This window comes from Thermobia domestica, chromosome 9 (genome assembly GCF_964235325.1).
Source record: "Thermobia domestica chromosome 9, izTheDome1.hap1.1, whole genome shotgun sequence".
In the NCBI taxonomy this organism is placed as follows: Eukaryota; Metazoa; Arthropoda; class Insecta; order Zygentoma; family Lepismatidae; genus Thermobia; species Thermobia domestica.
Window position 1 is genome coordinate 67,803,504 of NC_137462.1, and position 17,026 is coordinate 67,820,529.

General features: G+C 35.6%; 1 protein-coding gene across 1 annotated transcript in view; it reads right to left on the reverse strand.

The window, feature by feature from the left end:
• LOC145660864 (phospholipid-transporting ATPase ABCA3-like) overlaps nt 1-17,026 on the reverse strand; it is a 172,046-nt gene that overhangs the window by 46,760 nt on the left and 108,260 nt on the right. The window contains exons 4-6 of the mRNA XM_081726291.1: nt 16,810-16,965; nt 8,209-8,452; nt 1,481-1,648 (exon numbers count right to left, since the gene is read on the reverse strand). Coding sequence (XP_081582417.1) covers nt 1,481-1,648; nt 8,209-8,452; nt 16,810-16,965 — 568 coding nt within the window. The remainder of the gene's footprint in view (nt 1-1,480; nt 1,649-8,208; nt 8,453-16,809; nt 16,966-17,026) is intronic.

Consider the following 17,026-nt stretch of genomic DNA (forward strand, 5'->3'; position numbering starts at 1 on the left):
CCAGAAAAAAACATACATCTGAGAAGTAAACCGACAAAAGCGCCTAAAATTTGCCAACGAATACCATACTAAACCTAAGGAATTTTGGGATACTGTTGTATTTTCCAACGAATCGAAGTTTAATATATTCGGATCAGATAGCAAAAGGGTGAGTATGGAGAAAGCCAAACTGTGAATTGCAATCGCAACATATTATCCCTACAGTAAAACACGGAGGAGGAAGTATGAAGGTTTGGAGATGCATGACGTCTTCTGGAGTGGGAAACTTAGTTTTTATTGAAGGAGCCATGGATGCTTATAAGTATATTAGTGTGTTGCGCCATAACTTATCAAACAGTGTGCAGAAGTTGGGTCTTGACAGTCTTTGTTTTCCAACAGGACAATGACCTTAAGCACACCGCTTTGAAAACTAGGGAATGGTTACTATATAACGCTCCACGACGGTTTCTGACTCCCCCACAAAGCCCAGATGACAATCCTATCGAACACTTGTGGGATTATCTGAAAAAAGAAAGTACAGAAACGCCGTTCTTCGAGCAAGGAAGCACTACAAAATATACTTTTGGACGAGTGGCCTAAGATTTCCCCAGAAATGACCAAAACGCTCGTTCGGTCCATGCCATGGCGTCTCAAGGCAATAATTTGTGTTAAAGGCAAGATTTGTAGTTCGTGTTGCTGTAGGAATACTTTTTTGAGTTGAGAAAGAACATTTATTTACTTTTGACATCTAAATATTTCTTCTTTTGATATTTTTTGTAGAAACGAACAGTAAATTATGTACATTTTCAGATGATTGTAATATTATTGTTATTTAACCTTTATCCTACGTCAAAAACTTTGTGTGTATTAGTACTTTTTTGAGTCACTGTAACTCACTACCTCATTTGTATTAGATTCGGGAAAACGAATGTCGTACTTGCATTCTATGAAATTCCTCGTGCTTCACGTATAAACTTCTTTTTCTAGGTCTATCAGTTCAATAAAAACAAGGGATAATATTGAAATTTGTGCGTGTCACTGTTTCCGTCTGTAGTTGAATTTTCAAATATTGGTTATACATGTAGCTTGCCATAAGCGACATCCAATTATTAAATACCGAAAGTAACCTAATGTACAGAGTAAGTTTTGCTGATAATACATCTAGCTAATGGTCTGCTCTTAATGCATGTATTCACTCTAATGTATAGATTATATCGCAACTGTACAATAGTTAGATTATATCACAACTAATCATCTTACCTCACTAGTCCCAGGACCTTAAAAAAGGCAGAGTACTTAATAATAATAATAATAATAATAATAATAATAATAATAATAATAATAATAATAATAATAATAATAATAATAATAATAATAATAATAATAATAATAATAATAATCACAACTAGACAATTGAAAGTGCTAATATTAATGTACTACTATTTTGTATTCAAATTCAAACCTGTTGACTAACTGCAGTAGAAAAATCAATAATACTTACCAATTATTTCTCGCACGCCAAGAGCTTCCATCCCCAACGTAACTGCTATATTGGGAAATATTCCCAAAAACATCTTCTCTGTAAATGTAATTTTGTAGTTCACACAGAAAACAGGAAGAACATATGTTAGAATCCAGAGAGTAATTCCAGTTACCGCTCCAAATGTTCCTAAAATTTATTGATAATTAACATTTAATTAACTCAATATTCAATATTCGATATAAATATAGGACACTGTAGACCAGGCATAACATTATTATTATTAATTAATTAATATCTATGATTGTTTTTAGATATCTTGTAGTACGTAACATTTAATCTTTTCAGACCCAATGTTCATTCCAATGGACATGTATTTTATTCCATTGTTTTTCACGCTTACAATATGTTTTGATTGATAACATCTGGTATTTTAGATAGACACCAGATAAGAGTCTTGAAAAGAAGCATAATAGCCACCATGAAGACATGTGGGAAAGCTGAGTTGAAGTTTTCTTTATTTCATTGTTAAATAATGAAACATGAACATGGTGTAAAAGTTTGCTTCAAATAGTGTTCTAGAATGCCATACTTATCTGTTGAAAAACTTTGTCCGTTGTAATGGACAAATAATCTCAACAGTAATATTTTCTCAGTAGCTAAAGCCTGGTCTTCTGTTCAGGATGTGTTTACTAAAAGTTTCTTTAACAAAAGATAAAATTAATATTTCTTTATCTGTTTTTCTCGTTCTTTTACAGAAACTTTGGAACCTGAAAAAGATGCAGATACCATTCTAGATCTATTGATGATACGAAATAATTCTGATTTGTATTGAGAGCATGTATTAACTTTACGCTAGATTTCACAACATATTCGGGTAAGTAGGTTGAAAAAATATTCTATTCACTATTTTATTAGAGAGTATATTCGAATGCAAGAGATGTAAAATCATGTTTGCTTGCAACTAATTACATTATACCTTAGTGTTCTATTATATGTCTAAGTCATTTCTATAATTCAAATAGAAGTATTTTTTTAAAAATGTCTTTAATTACACTGGTATACAAAATTTTGCTTATTATTATTTCTTGATGAATTTTTAAGTATTTTGACCCCCTGAACACGAATCTGGCACTTATTTTTATGTAGTGTCAATATTTTCAGTGATACAAGCATGTTTTATTTTTCTCCTATACTGATTTATGCATAGCAATTTGCGTGCTTTTATTTCGATACTCGCTAGTGGTATCGCATTTGTTATTGAAGATAATTGTTCGGAGTAGGAAACAGAGAATATAGATTTTAAGATACATAGCAGAATTGTAAATTGATTAAATAGAGTTATTCAAGTGTGAAGCTGGTGTTGGAGAAAACTAAATATGAGGAACATCAAAGGGATGTGTGTGGGGATTTCAAAATTATTGGTTTGCTTCTTGGGTTGCAAAGTGGTTATATGAAATATTCCTGCTTTCTATGTCTGTGTGACAGTCGGACAACTAACCAGCATTATGATCAAACCGTGTGGCCTGAAAGAACAGAGCTTATTCCAGGAACACATAATGTGATAAATGAAGCATTACTAACCAGGGAGAAGATTCTCATGCGAACATTACATATTAAGTTGGGATTGGCAAAACAATTTGTGAAAGATATGGGCCTGCCCTACAATGAATCAAAGAAATGTTTCCAGCTTTAGCAGAGGCAAAAGTTCTGGCTGGCATTTTCACAGGGCCTCAGATTCATGTAATGCTTAATAGTCCTACACTTAAACAAAAAATGACGGAGTTGGAAAGAAACGCATGGGAGGCCTTTCATAAATTGGTGACGGGATTTCTGGTGCATAACCGAAGTGAAGCGTTTGATCACCAAGTTACGACACTCATTGATCAATATCGAGCAATGGAATGTAGAATGTCTTTAAAATTACATAGGGTATATGCTTCACTCACACTTGGATTTCTTTAGGGAGAATTAAGATGTTAGCGAAGAGCAGGGGAACGTTTCCATAAGGACATTCAAGTAATGGAAAGCAGATACCAAGGAAGGTGGGACTGTGCAATGATGGATGATTATATTTAGAGGTTAATCCGTGACGAAGTGAACGTTTCCCACAAAAGAAAGAGAACCACTAACCTTCACTTTTGATTACGGAATTCCAGTACTTGATGAACACTTTCCTCCAATCTCAAGTACTTTTGTATATTTTTTTATAAATGTAATATTCATATATTTTGGTATTTAGGTATTATGCAGATTTTTGTTACCCAAAAAGTTGATGTCCAAAATGTGTGTGTTATGTTTGTAGTTCAATGTTCCTCTAAGACACAATTGTATAATATATTACTGTTTGAGTAAAATCTAATATGCTTATATCATTACAAATTTTGACATTACGTTAAAATAACTGCCATACTCGTGTTCAGCGGGTGCAAATCATTAAGAAAACAATGAAAAATCAACAGAAGCACGACTACAATGTTTGTGTTATGCTTGTAGTTCAGTGTTCTCATAAGATACAATTGTATAATATGTTACTGTTTTAATAAAATCTGATATGCTTATATCATCACAAATTTTGACATTACGGGAAAATAACTGCCATATCCGTGTTCAGCGGGTGCAAATCATTAAGAAACCGACGGAAAACCAACATAAGCACGAACTTGATCAAAATTTGTATACCAGTGTTATCTTTATTTATCTTGTGATTATATGATTATATCAGCAACTTTATCAATATCCTCCATTATATTTTAAGTACATGTATAGTCACAAGTGACCAGGATACGATGTACTTAAGATGTTAGTAGTGACGAAGAAGCAACAGGAGTAGCTGGTACAACAAAATGACAAATAAAAATCTACATTAGTGGCTTACGCAGAATATTTTTCTTTCCAGGCACAAAATTTATCCAGTCTCGCCAAACTCTCACAGTCCAATGTCTTACCTTCTGGAATCAGCATCAAAACTTGAGTTAATATCATGTATTAGATTTCAATCATCTGATATAGAGACTGATGAGATATTTATCGAACTTATTATTTTCTACAATGTAGGATTCTTGTGTGAATAATATGGTTGAAGTTACTATCTACGTGCCCTACAGTTAGGTAAATCATTCATATTTAGAAATAAAGCGGAAATTAGTTCTTTCATAAGGCTACATTTGATCAGAAGTTGTCTGAAATATCAAAATTTCTCGCAATCGAACTAATCATTTTTCAGAATTTGATGGAAACAAAGAGGCCTCTAGTTGAAAAATTGTAGAATGCAGTCACATTCTCATTGCCCAAAATGCTTTGTACATCGGTGTTTTTTCAAGAACAATATTGTTTCAAGGACACTCATATGAGAATTCATACTTCTTTGGAATGAACATACATTGGAATGAAAATGCTCTAAAATGTAAATAAAGGAATCTTTTTTTTTTTTTTTTTTTTTTTTGCTCTTTTGAGTGGTTTGCATCGCTTTTAAATCCGTCAAGTGCAGAAATATTCTTTTTCTAATAATAAAAAATCATAAGAGTACGTAGGAGTTAAATAATTTCTCTATTTGTTTAACTTTCATAACGGAGCTTTACAATTCATTTTACTCAAATTCCACTTTATTGTAATTACTGTATATGTTATAATATGATACACTTCCTACGATCGTTTCACTAATTAGTTTCCATCATACTTAATGACATTTAAAGTAATTCAGTTTTGTTGAATAAAGGTTCTCAACCAAACTACATTTCATGTTGATCATTCTATACAAGATTATTACTTCTTGCCAGTTAATTCTCGAATATCTTAAGCACTTTAGTACATAATTGAAAAAGTATGGAAAATTATAGGAAAGTTAGCCACTGTATAAAATATACCATAGGTACGAGTATATAGGCAAGGTGACCAGACGTCCCGTTTTAGCCGGGACAGTCCCTTTTTTCCAACCGTTGTCCCGTCTTTTTTTTATTCTCGAACGGGACGCCTAAATGTTCCGTTTTTAAGTAAAAATGACCTAGGTGTCCCGTAATTATTCAAAATATAAATCGTCAATGCAAATTATACTCTCTTCCGTACCAACACACGTTGCCAAGGTTCAGGCGTGTCTAGAACTTCTGAATTTTCAAATGGGAATTGAGTGTTCGTGGTTCAAGTGGAAATTGAGTGGGAATTCTGAGTGTTCAACTAGTTAAAAGAATTGTTGGGTAGAACTTGCAATCGGGAACCATTATTTGTTGTGTGGTACACGTGAAGTTAGAAACGGTGTGTTATCCCTCTTACTTGTGTATTTTGTAAATTGAGAACACTGCTGAGTCCCAAAATGCAATCTGGAAGTCAGATATCCGCCCCTCCTCCCCCATAGCCGATTCGTTTGCGTCCCGTTTTCGCAAGTGAAAATTCTGGTCACCTTGTATATAGGCCTAGCATGTATACATATATTTTAAAAGTAAATTAATGTACTTAAATTCGTCTACAACTTACATAAATAAATTTTAAAAAGATATGTCAATGTGATATGAAATAAAGAAATGACTATATTTCTAAACTCAATCTTTTGTATTGTGGTGTTTAGCTCACAATGATATCAGTACATAACTAGAGTATCAATTAAGTTTTATGATGGAAACACATGAAACTGAAGAGTTATTGAAGCATTGCTTTCATTGAATTTTACGGTTAAGGTTCAAATTCGCTTGCTCTGTAGGGTAAAAAAAAATATGACAGCTTTAGTGAATTCTCTAGGTGGTTTTCGATGTAAGATCATCTAGGGGAAATATATTATGAAAATCTTGTTCCATAGCGATCACAACAATAAAAAAAAAATAAAGTTCAGACAGGTTACTCATACCGCTTCCTTGCTCCAGGCTTTCTTTTCTTTATGAGGCTATGTAGTGAAATTCGAAAATAAAAAGCATTCAATACAACTTTATGAGAATGTTTTGTAGACATTAAAGGTTAACTTTCCACTTATTTACTTTGATTAATTTTCCACATACTTTGTGAAATTAACTTTTCTATCCGCCAGGTTTAAAATCATATATCTGAAATTAATATTCAATGGAAAATTATACCTTATGCTTTCTCTTTAGTTATTATATATTTTCTTAAACGCTGATACGTATACAGAAGATGACATCAATATAGTTGTATTCTCTACAAAGCAAATTCTGCAGGTACCCATTACTACTTAACTATCGGCAATACAATTATAATATTATACCTGTTTGATGTTGGCATCATGGAAAATATACTAAAATATTTTCTAGCTTTAAGAGTTTATACCTATGTCGTATCTACATGGAATGGTCTTTGTAGGACCTTAAGATGATCTGCTGAAACGATCATAGACGCGAGTAATAACGTCTTACATTAATCGACTATATTGAACTTAGAACGAAAGTTATGCCCTTGTTTGATGATGAATTTTATTTACGACAAATAGTTCATGTATTCGAAATTTTAACTAAAGGACAATTTCTATTGTTTAACTAATCTATAATTTATCTCTTCAAATCTGTAATACTTTACTTCGATGATACATACATTCTTTGTCCTTTTTTAAAATTTAATAAATATACATTCAAATAAGTTTAATTATTTCGAAAAGTCTTCTGAAATATCAGTGAAATTTATATTATAACTTTTTTAAAAATTTAATAAAGTTATAATATAAATTTCATTGATATTTCAGATGACTTTTCGAAATAATTAAACTAATTTGAATGTATATTTATCACCGATGCCATTTGATGGTTAATAAATACCCTCTCCCAATTCCCTTACACAGATAGTGCTAGCTGCATTGCTGATCTATACTGTTCGTGTAAAGCGTCTAGTTCGATCTATCTTGCATTTAGTCTTTTTTCTTTTAACTTCTGGGAATCTAACGTTTGTTTTATATCAAAGCTTAACATCCTTCCATCACATCCTTCCTTCAAAAAGGGAAGACTAACTCTTGTTGCTGTATGCTACTTTGTCCTCAACCCCATTAGGTAAAGGGCTGCGGTGGCTCAATGGCAGAGCGTTCACCTCTGGTGCTTGGGGTCCCGGGTTCGATCCCAGCCCCCGCCAAGTGAACTTGGTGGTAGACAAACACAGTGTGCGTGGGTTTCCTCGGGGTTCACCCGTTTCCTCCCACTTTCTTAATTCCACCATTTCATTCATTACTCATCATCACCGTCTCCTTTAGCCTAACCGGCATAACAGTGAGAAGTAAAACTCAAAGGTTTCATTTCATTTTTTCCCATTAGGTAGAGATGGAGAAAATAAGTAAGAAATAAATAGCTTTTGAAGAGAAGTGAGCATTTTGCATTCCTTTTTTCTCTTGTGAATTAAAGGGATTTTAAAAATTGGACAAATTAAAATATTTATTTAACTGATATAGATGCATAGTTCTTAGAATCCTCATGTTTCATATTTTAGTTACAGAGTACACTGTTGTTTCTTTTACTTTATATATATTCTTTTGCTTTGGCATCTTCTAAAGTATAATATATATATATATATATATATATATATATATATATATATATATATATATATATATATATATCTGAAATTAGACCTTAGAAGATGCCAAAGCAAAAGAATATCGCAAAATATTCAGAACATATCAGTTTTAACAGAAAATTCTTCTTTTTCTACTTTTAAAGCAAAAATATATAGATTAAAGTATTAAATTTATATGGCAGCTTTAATCCTAATAAAGAAGCCACATTGCATTACAACAGGAAGCTATGAATTAATTATTATCCACTTACTGTTAGTGAAAAAGGAGCTGATTGCAAAACAAAACGCTGTTCCTGCTGCTGCATAAAATAGAAGAAACAGCCAGAGAATAAATCCATTTGTGAAAGAATATATAGCTCCGTACTCGATTCCTCGTAAATTTACTGTCAATAAAATGACAATTACGGAAATAACAATTAGAGGTATTGATAGGGCATTAAATAGCCATCCTAACCACAGCTGCCACGATTTAAGACCCATCATTTTCATTAATTCCTGCAAATAAGGAAAATTTAAATTGTTAATATCTTAATTTGTTACTGAAAAAATGAAGAAGTGAAGTTCAGATTTACACTCCTAAATAATAACAATCATAACAACAATAATCATATTTAATGTGGAGTAAAATTTGCACTGGTATCTTTTCTGTTACCATAATCTGAAATTCCTTTATGAAATCAACAATGTCGTAAACAATATCGGTAATCTTTTTTGTACTACGCACAAACAACTCGCTGTCTGCTCTGAAAACCTACACATCACTAGACTGAAGATCAATCTTTTCCTTCGTTCTGCAGATGACCTTTTCAGCTTTGGACCTCCAACATCATCAGACGATTAAAGAAAATTTATTCCTTACTGAATGCAACTCATGATAACTGATATTAGCATTCAAGAATATGCCCATGCCCATACTGGACACTCTATCTTCCAAGCAGAGATCACATAAACCAGTAAAACTGCCATGATTTTGCAATAGCTTGAAGAGGCGTGTTTCTTGGTTCGCACACTGCTGGAATGTATGTTATTGATCAACTGTTCCGTCATTAGAACTGCAATGATAGATAGATGTATTTACGCTTGTCATACGCTTTTATGTGTTAAACAAATATTTGCTAACTCATCAAGCTATTATAACACTACAATACACTGGTTGACTGGTTACAGTGGTCGGTGGGCATAACCGTCTCACAGTCAGGATAAGTGAAAAATACGGCCATATCATTTCAGACTATTTTATCATCACGAATGAAAGGGTATTTTAACTCAGAAGTAGGTATTTTAGCACTTTACCTCAAAACCAATGTTATTTACCTAGTATGTTATACCAATTTCGGAGTGCTTTCTTGTGGTTAGCGTAAAGTCGTTTTAAAGATCAAAGACTTCGTCACCAAAACGTTCAGAAACTTAATTTTTTTAAGCAAACACATTAGATTTCAACTTCCCAACGCTATTTTCCCATACAGTTTAGGAATTCTCTTGGGAAAGACATATTTCAAATATTACTTTTGTGTTACGCATTTGTTCGTGTAAATAGTACGAGTAATACTCAGCAACGTTCTTCCGAAACCAGAGTAAAACGTTAAGATTGGATAAGAGTAGCAGCACGAATTTCTGAATAAGACAGGGCAAGATCATTCAACAAAGAAATGCGCCAGATTAAACCAAATAATTGGTTAGAGGTATAAAATGTAAAGCAATGTAAATTGGTTGGTTAGTTGGATTCGAATTTAGTACCCTTTTCTGCACGTATAAGGAGCTATCCGAACAACCGTAATGCGTTCAAATTTTCAAATACTCTCTCAGAGAGAATCTAGTCCGGAACCCCGTGCACTAAATTCTCATTAACCAACCAGTAGACCATAAAGTAATGTAAAGTAAAGGAGTTGATGGATTAGGGTTCCAATGCCGAGAATAAATTATACAAAATCTATTGCTTAAAGTGAGATCTGAATCAGTATTCAGAATTCGGATTTCATCCAAGGCTTGATATGCCCAATGGGGATTTAATCAGAGAGCAAATTACACAGAAAGTATGTCTGTTAGTAACTTAAGGTACGAAGGAGTATTCGACTTACACTACTTGTATAATCAAGAATGAACTAATAAAAAGTAGAGAAAATGTCATTATAATACAATATTACTTATACATTTTTAATTTCTCACAATTTATTTCGAGACCTGGTAATTGATACCAAGTATATGATGATAGAGACGAAACCGAGACCGGCACAAGGAATTTTCATTCGAGACGAGACTGAGACAGACGATTATTTGTTAACTGAGACGAGACTGAGACAGACCATTATTTGTTAACTGAGACGAGACTGAGACAGACCATTATTTGTTAACTGAGACGAGACTGAGACTGTATTAAGTATCATCTCACTTTGTCTGGATACCATCTCTAGTTCACATGTAAGTTTCTTCCAAGTGTGATATTTCATTTCATACCAAGTATCTTTCATTGGTATTGAAGCACTTTAGATCTGACAGTATACAGTACATGGGCCGATTTGAACGAAATTCGCATCGCAAAATGTGTGTCTGTAAAGTGTATCCTGATCTTAGGTTGAAGGTTCCTGCGCATTAGTCACGGATAAAAGCATACTGCTACTAGTATGAACGCTATCGGACAACAAGCCGAACGTAGTTAGGTATAGATCATTCCTAGGATAATGTAAGCGAACGCCTATTGTATTCGACTATAGCCACATACTGAGACAGTGAGAGGTCGGATGTAGTTCTCTCAAACTGGTCGGGTCAACTCGGGTCAGATCGGGCCGGGTCAGTCGGGTCGGGTTATCGGGTAGGGTCACTCGGGTCAGGTTATCGGGTCGGGTCAGTCGGGTCACTCGAGTCGGGTTGTCGGGTCAGTTCAATTTGGTCAACTGAGTTTAGGTTGAACTTAAACTCGGCTGGAGTCGAAAGCTGCTGTTTTTCACTAGCTGCCTAATTAAAAATAGCAATTTTCAATTGATTTTATAGAAACCATAAATTTATTTTGAACAGTTGCAGCTAGTGTTTTATGGTAAACGCTTATTTTTGTACTTGTATGTACTTTAATTTTTAAATGTGGAAGATTGATTTTACCAATCGACTGTAATATTAATATCTACGCCAATATGGAGTCTGGATTTAGAACAAAACTAGAAGTTGTTTAAGCAAGACCAAAAGGAAGATTGGCCCAAGCAGGACGACCAAGCCCAAGCAGGGCCGCGGTGGCTCAGTGGTAGAGAATTCATCTCTGGTGCATGGTGTCCATGGTTCGATACCAGCTTGTGCTAAGTGGGCTTTGTGGGGGAGAAACGCCGTGTAGTGGGTTTTCTCGTCGTTCTCCTGTTTCCTCCCACTTTCTTCATTCCACCATTTCATTCATTTCTCATTGTCACCATATCCCTTAGCCTCGGTACAGAATCGAGGGACCTTAAATTGAATATTTCATTTTATTTCACCAAGCCCAAGAACATCGATACAAGAACAAGATAAAGATTGGATATGCAAGACGAAGTGCACACTAATCTTGCTCTTGGCTTTTTTTGGTGATCAGCAAGTAGCGATGAGCATATTTTCTTGCTTTCCGTATAGTATGAAAGACCATAATCAAAATCACACTTATAGAATGCTGTATCGATGAGGCGAGCATTCTTGGCTCTTGTATAGCATGAAAGACCACCAAAACTACGAAATGCAGGACCAAGATTTGACTGTGCAAGACAAAGAATAAGACACAGGATTGATGACCAAGACTCAGGGTGTGGATTGTTTGAATTTCAATTGTTGGGCTGAAAGTGATGAAATAAAATTAGTACTTTATAATTAATTATCATATTGTATTTTTAAATTTTAAATTACAAAATTCATATTATGTATCTTCTTACTTGCAACTATATATACTGTAAAATACGTTTCAATTACCGAGAAAGAAAAATCAAAGTGGTGCAGGTCCCGGAATCATAAGAACCTATTTTGGAATGAAAGTTGAAGGGTTGGAAAAAATCACAGGTGTTGTCCCGTTTCCTCAACTCTTTATCATTGTAGTTAAACGATTTCCTTTTGTCTCAGCCAAGAGACTCTTGCTACTGCCTTCCGAAAAGACTCCCTGCCGTCCGAGCAGGTGAGAACACTGACCTTGAAGAAAAACCTCAAAAGTGCCAAATATTCATTAAGATGCATATACAAATCCCCCGCTTGATCTAGCTAGTGGTTAACGTGTAAGACTTCGGTATACGTGGTCCGGGTTTAATTCCCAATGGGAGTGCTGGCGTTCATCCAGTGTCGTGACCATAGTGCTCTCAAACGGGTCGGGTCGGGTCAGCCCGGGTCAGGCTACTCGGGTCGGGTTGTCGGGTGGGTCAATCGGGTCAGCTCGGGTAGGGTTGTCGGGTCGGCTCAATCGGGTCAGCTCGGGTCAGGTTGTCGGGTCAGGTTAATCTGGTCGGATCACGAGTCGGGTCGGGTCAGTCAATTCTGGTCACGGATCTGGTCGGGTCGGTCTTCAACCCGACCCGACCCGACCCGTTGAGAGCACTAGTCGGATGGTCGTTCCGTTATATTGCCGCTCGTGTATTATGTCGTGTCGTCCCATTTGTTTATGCTGTACACTATAGGAAGCATCGGCATATACACGATACAAAGCAGAGTGTTTTCATAGCCAATTTGGCCTTTCTAATACATCGGATTGTGCCGAAATATTCTGGGAAAAAAGAAGAATCATTTAAGCAGTCCTAACTGACAGGATGGCAACTGCCAGAACAATCATAACGAACAGGAAATACAAATACAGTGAGAGAACGAATACTTAACAATTGATTGTTATATTGTTGGACTACTTTCGTGCAATTAGTCCTGATACCTGATCATCGCCAAGAAGCTTTCCGTGGTATCAGAATCTCAAACGATTCATCTAAGTGAATAGAGTATAGTAATATTAAGTGATGAGAATACTTTCTGCCTTAGATAATGGTTCCACACGCGTATGTAGATTTAGAGGTGAGAGAAAATATTCAGCGTGTTCTTATTCGTTATCTAGGAGCCACACTCTACTTTCTGGTATTTGATAAAAGAGGAGAGAATTACCCGCTTGTCTCTGGTGTCATGCATTTGTGATCTTGTCAATCCTGACTTCCGACCTTTCTGGATACTTTCTCGGACCCCTCTTTCAACGGCATATTGCGTGTCTCCATTTCGCTAGGTGAGTCAGTATGCTCTACCCGTTATACGCCTTCTTCTGTAGCTTGCTAAGTCTCCTAACTGAAGCCTTATGCAGTACATGTGGAATATGATGGAACGGTGGCTGACCACCAGGCTGCTTTGGAAACTACGATCTCAAAATCATGGAAGGTCACGAACTGGGTCCGCTGAGATCCAAACGAGACAATTGTGTATGTATTTGATATGTTATCACTGGACGAATTCCAAAGTTATACGTGCCACCGGACAGGATATTGTGAGTTAGAACATATTTCATAACGTAAAAGCTACTAGCTGACAGAATAGTTCGAACCCGTTCATTTGTTTGGTTGGGTAGATTGAAAACTCGACGAACACGTATCCCAACATTTTCACGGGCATACTTTTTGGGTTAAAAAAGTTTGCCCCAGGAACCTCCCCCCCCCCCCGCAGAGCCCCAGACGGGGTCCAACTCAAAAGTTTCAAATGGTAATGGGAGTTAAGTAACACATCATTTGAAAGCTGTTGTGAAATGAAAGAAGATGGAACAAGTCTCAACTCTCTACGATAACCCTGTGCAAAATGGCAAAGGATGAAAATGTAAACAGAACTGAAAAGTCTATGGCCACCTTGAATTCAAGATGGCTGCTTAAAACCTATGTGGAAAGTATAGGCACTCCAAACTGATGTAGGAAGGAAAACAAAATTTGGGATGAATGTTGATCAGTAAGGATTGGTGACGAAAAGATACGAAATGCTCAAAAACGCGACATTTTGAATTCAAAATGTCACACTATGTATCTAATGCATGTCCAGCTCAAACGACTGGAGCTGGAGAAGTGAATGTGGTATTTACGTGTATTGTCATTAGTACATGTCCCCAAAAACTCAAAGACGTAGCATCTGTACTCCAATATGGCTACCACCGTGAAAAACGAGTTTGTACATAAATACTGACAATTATGTTGCATCTGACAATCACAACTGACAATTATGTTTCATTTTCATTCATTCGACCCATTGAAATAAAGAGACCTACAAGTGACCCGACCGAAGTACAGAAGTTATTACCACCAGGCGGCAGTTTTAACCGCCACAGCACACGATTGGAAGCATCATAGAACGGAGACTACTATTGTTTATTTATTTGCCATTTCGACTATTTCTTATTATTCTCACTTTCATTTTCTCTCCTGTTTGTATCATAAATAAATTAGACCGTCATTGTGCACTCATCTTTCATTTCACAACAGCTTGCAAACGATGCGCTACTTAATCTCCCTTGCCTTCGAAACTTTTGAGTTGGTTCCCACCTGTGACTCTGCAGGGGCCCTGGGACAAGACGTTTTTACTTTAAATCGTTCTACTTGAAAAATCGCTGCACGTGCTTTCCTGTTTTCACATTTGTCTCACTATTTCAGAATTATAGGGATGGTCATGAACTTTTCAATTAAATTTTTGTTTACATTTTGACCCGCCGCCATTTTACATAGGGTTGTTGTAGAGAGTCGAGACTTGCTTCATCTTGTTTCATTTCACAACGGCTTTCAAATGATGTGCTACTTAACCCCCATTGCCATTTGAAACTTCTGAGTTGGACCCAGTTGGGGACCCTAGGGTAAACTTTTAACCCCAAAAAGTGTACCCTTAAAATGTTTGGATACGTGTTCGTCGAGTTTTCCATCTACCCAACCGTTTCCGAATAAATGAGCCGGTTCAAACTGTTCTGTCAACTAATAGCTTTTACATTACACAATGTGCTCTAACTCACGATATTCCGCCCGGTGGTACGTATAACTTTGGATTTCGTCTAGTTATAACGTATCAGATGCAAACACAATGGTCTCCTTCGGATGTCAGCGGAGCCACTGCGTGACCTTCCCTTGCAAGTAGCCCACAGCACCTGATCGGCTATACGTCCAAACAGTTGTGTGGTCGTTTGTGCCGGTTACATGTTCTATTAAGACGAGTACTGTAACTTATTTTGTAACATGTTCAGAATGTGCCTTGTTGTGTACAGTAATCTACCATTGCGTTTTTTGTTGTATACCAACTTTGGGTCAGATCCGTGAATATCTATTCTGTGTTCTTAAATGCGGTTACGCCAGTGTGGTTCTATAGTCATCATACATTTTATTTGATTTTTTAGGCAATGAAGTCTAAATTCTGTAAGAAGTCACTTGACGACTTATTCATCATTGGATAACAAATTCTAAATATTTTTTCTTTTATATTTTTAGAAAAACATAATTAGTATATTATCAATTTTTCATTCTTCGTTTTGCTATATATTCTTGAATTTGTCCATTAGTATTGCTATTTCTTTACGATTCTCGTTTACTTCGTTTTCTTTTTTACCAAGGATCTTATAAAATAGAGGATCTGCCCTTACAACAAAATCTTGAAGCCATACGTCACAGTTTCGCCTCCCCTACTCTGCCCACTTCGCCCAATAGGATCGCAATGTTTTGAGCCAACAATCATGGTGGAAACGAAAGTAGCCAATCAGACGATGGTGGAAGCGAGAGTAGCCAATCAGACGTGCCGATGCTCGGTTGTTTTTTGGCTTCATCGATTTAATAGGATGACGATTGCCAAAATACACAGTTCTTCTTCTTTTGTCAAACAACTGAATGTGTTTACTTCATAATCTCAAACTGCATTTCGCTTATTGAACATTCATTTCCATCTTTAGTTTATATACTGTCGCAGTAGTTTCTCCTTGCTAGCTTTCTATTTCCATTCAATTTATCTCCATATACAATATTCAAATTTCTCCTTCTTTTCCCTTATCCCCTTTACGTCTATTATGTATTCCCTGTCTTCATTGCTTTCCCTTCTTCATCCGCAGTTCAACTTTCTAAATCCTACATTATTTTACATTCTTCAGTTCAACTTTGTTTCCATTTTCTTTCCCTGGTTTTCCAAAGTCTTTGTCTATAATTCATTCTTAACCATATGTTGAACTACGTCCACCACATGTGGAAGTAGGAAGTGTTCAATTGATATTCTGAGATGATAAACAACAAATTTTATGATGACCTTGAAATTCCGTAATTAATTCAACATTCCCATTCTTATTGCGTTTACGATAGTGAAATTTACAATAATTTACTTTGTCTCAACTTATATACGGTACTTCTTCGAAATTTCAACAAATTTTCTTTTACTACCCATTCTTAAACTTTTCAGTATTTAACTTATTTTCTATTTTACTTTCTAGATATATTTCTCAACGTTATTTCACCTCAGTCAGCTCAAGATTGTGACCTAACAATTTTTGCGTCTTTTGTGACCATTAGCATTCAGCATCTTTGTCTTGGCATGCTTTAGTCTATCCATTAATTGTAGCCTCTCTTGTCTCACTTCCACCATCTTACGGTTCTCAGTAGACAATTCCTCCTCAGAAAACAAGTTTCATATAATCACATACACAACGTAATACTACCACTTAACAGCAAATATAACATTCATATATTCCTTCCATTTCTTTACTTCTTCCATATATCTACTTTTAGCCTTCATCCTCTTCCTCTTCTAGCCATTTTTTGGGGGAGAGGAATGTGTTCGCTCTGTTCCTCGTTTAAGACGCCTGTGCCCGACATAATTATATAAATACCTTAGAAAACAGCAAAAATACTTTTTGTCTAATGTGTATATTAAACTGAAAATGAAATTACCTTGACGCCTGTTTCCTTTTCCACTATAATTCTTCTAATCACTGGTACTAGCAGCAAAAGCATTATGAATACGATCGAAGAACTAAAAAAAAGTTCGCCTTTTCGTGCAAACTGATTATACACGTAAGGAGGCTGTGGAAATTCCTGGATGAGCAGCTGAAACAAAATAAAATAAATAGAATGTAAAACATAAAAACGTTTGAAGAACTTACTGAGA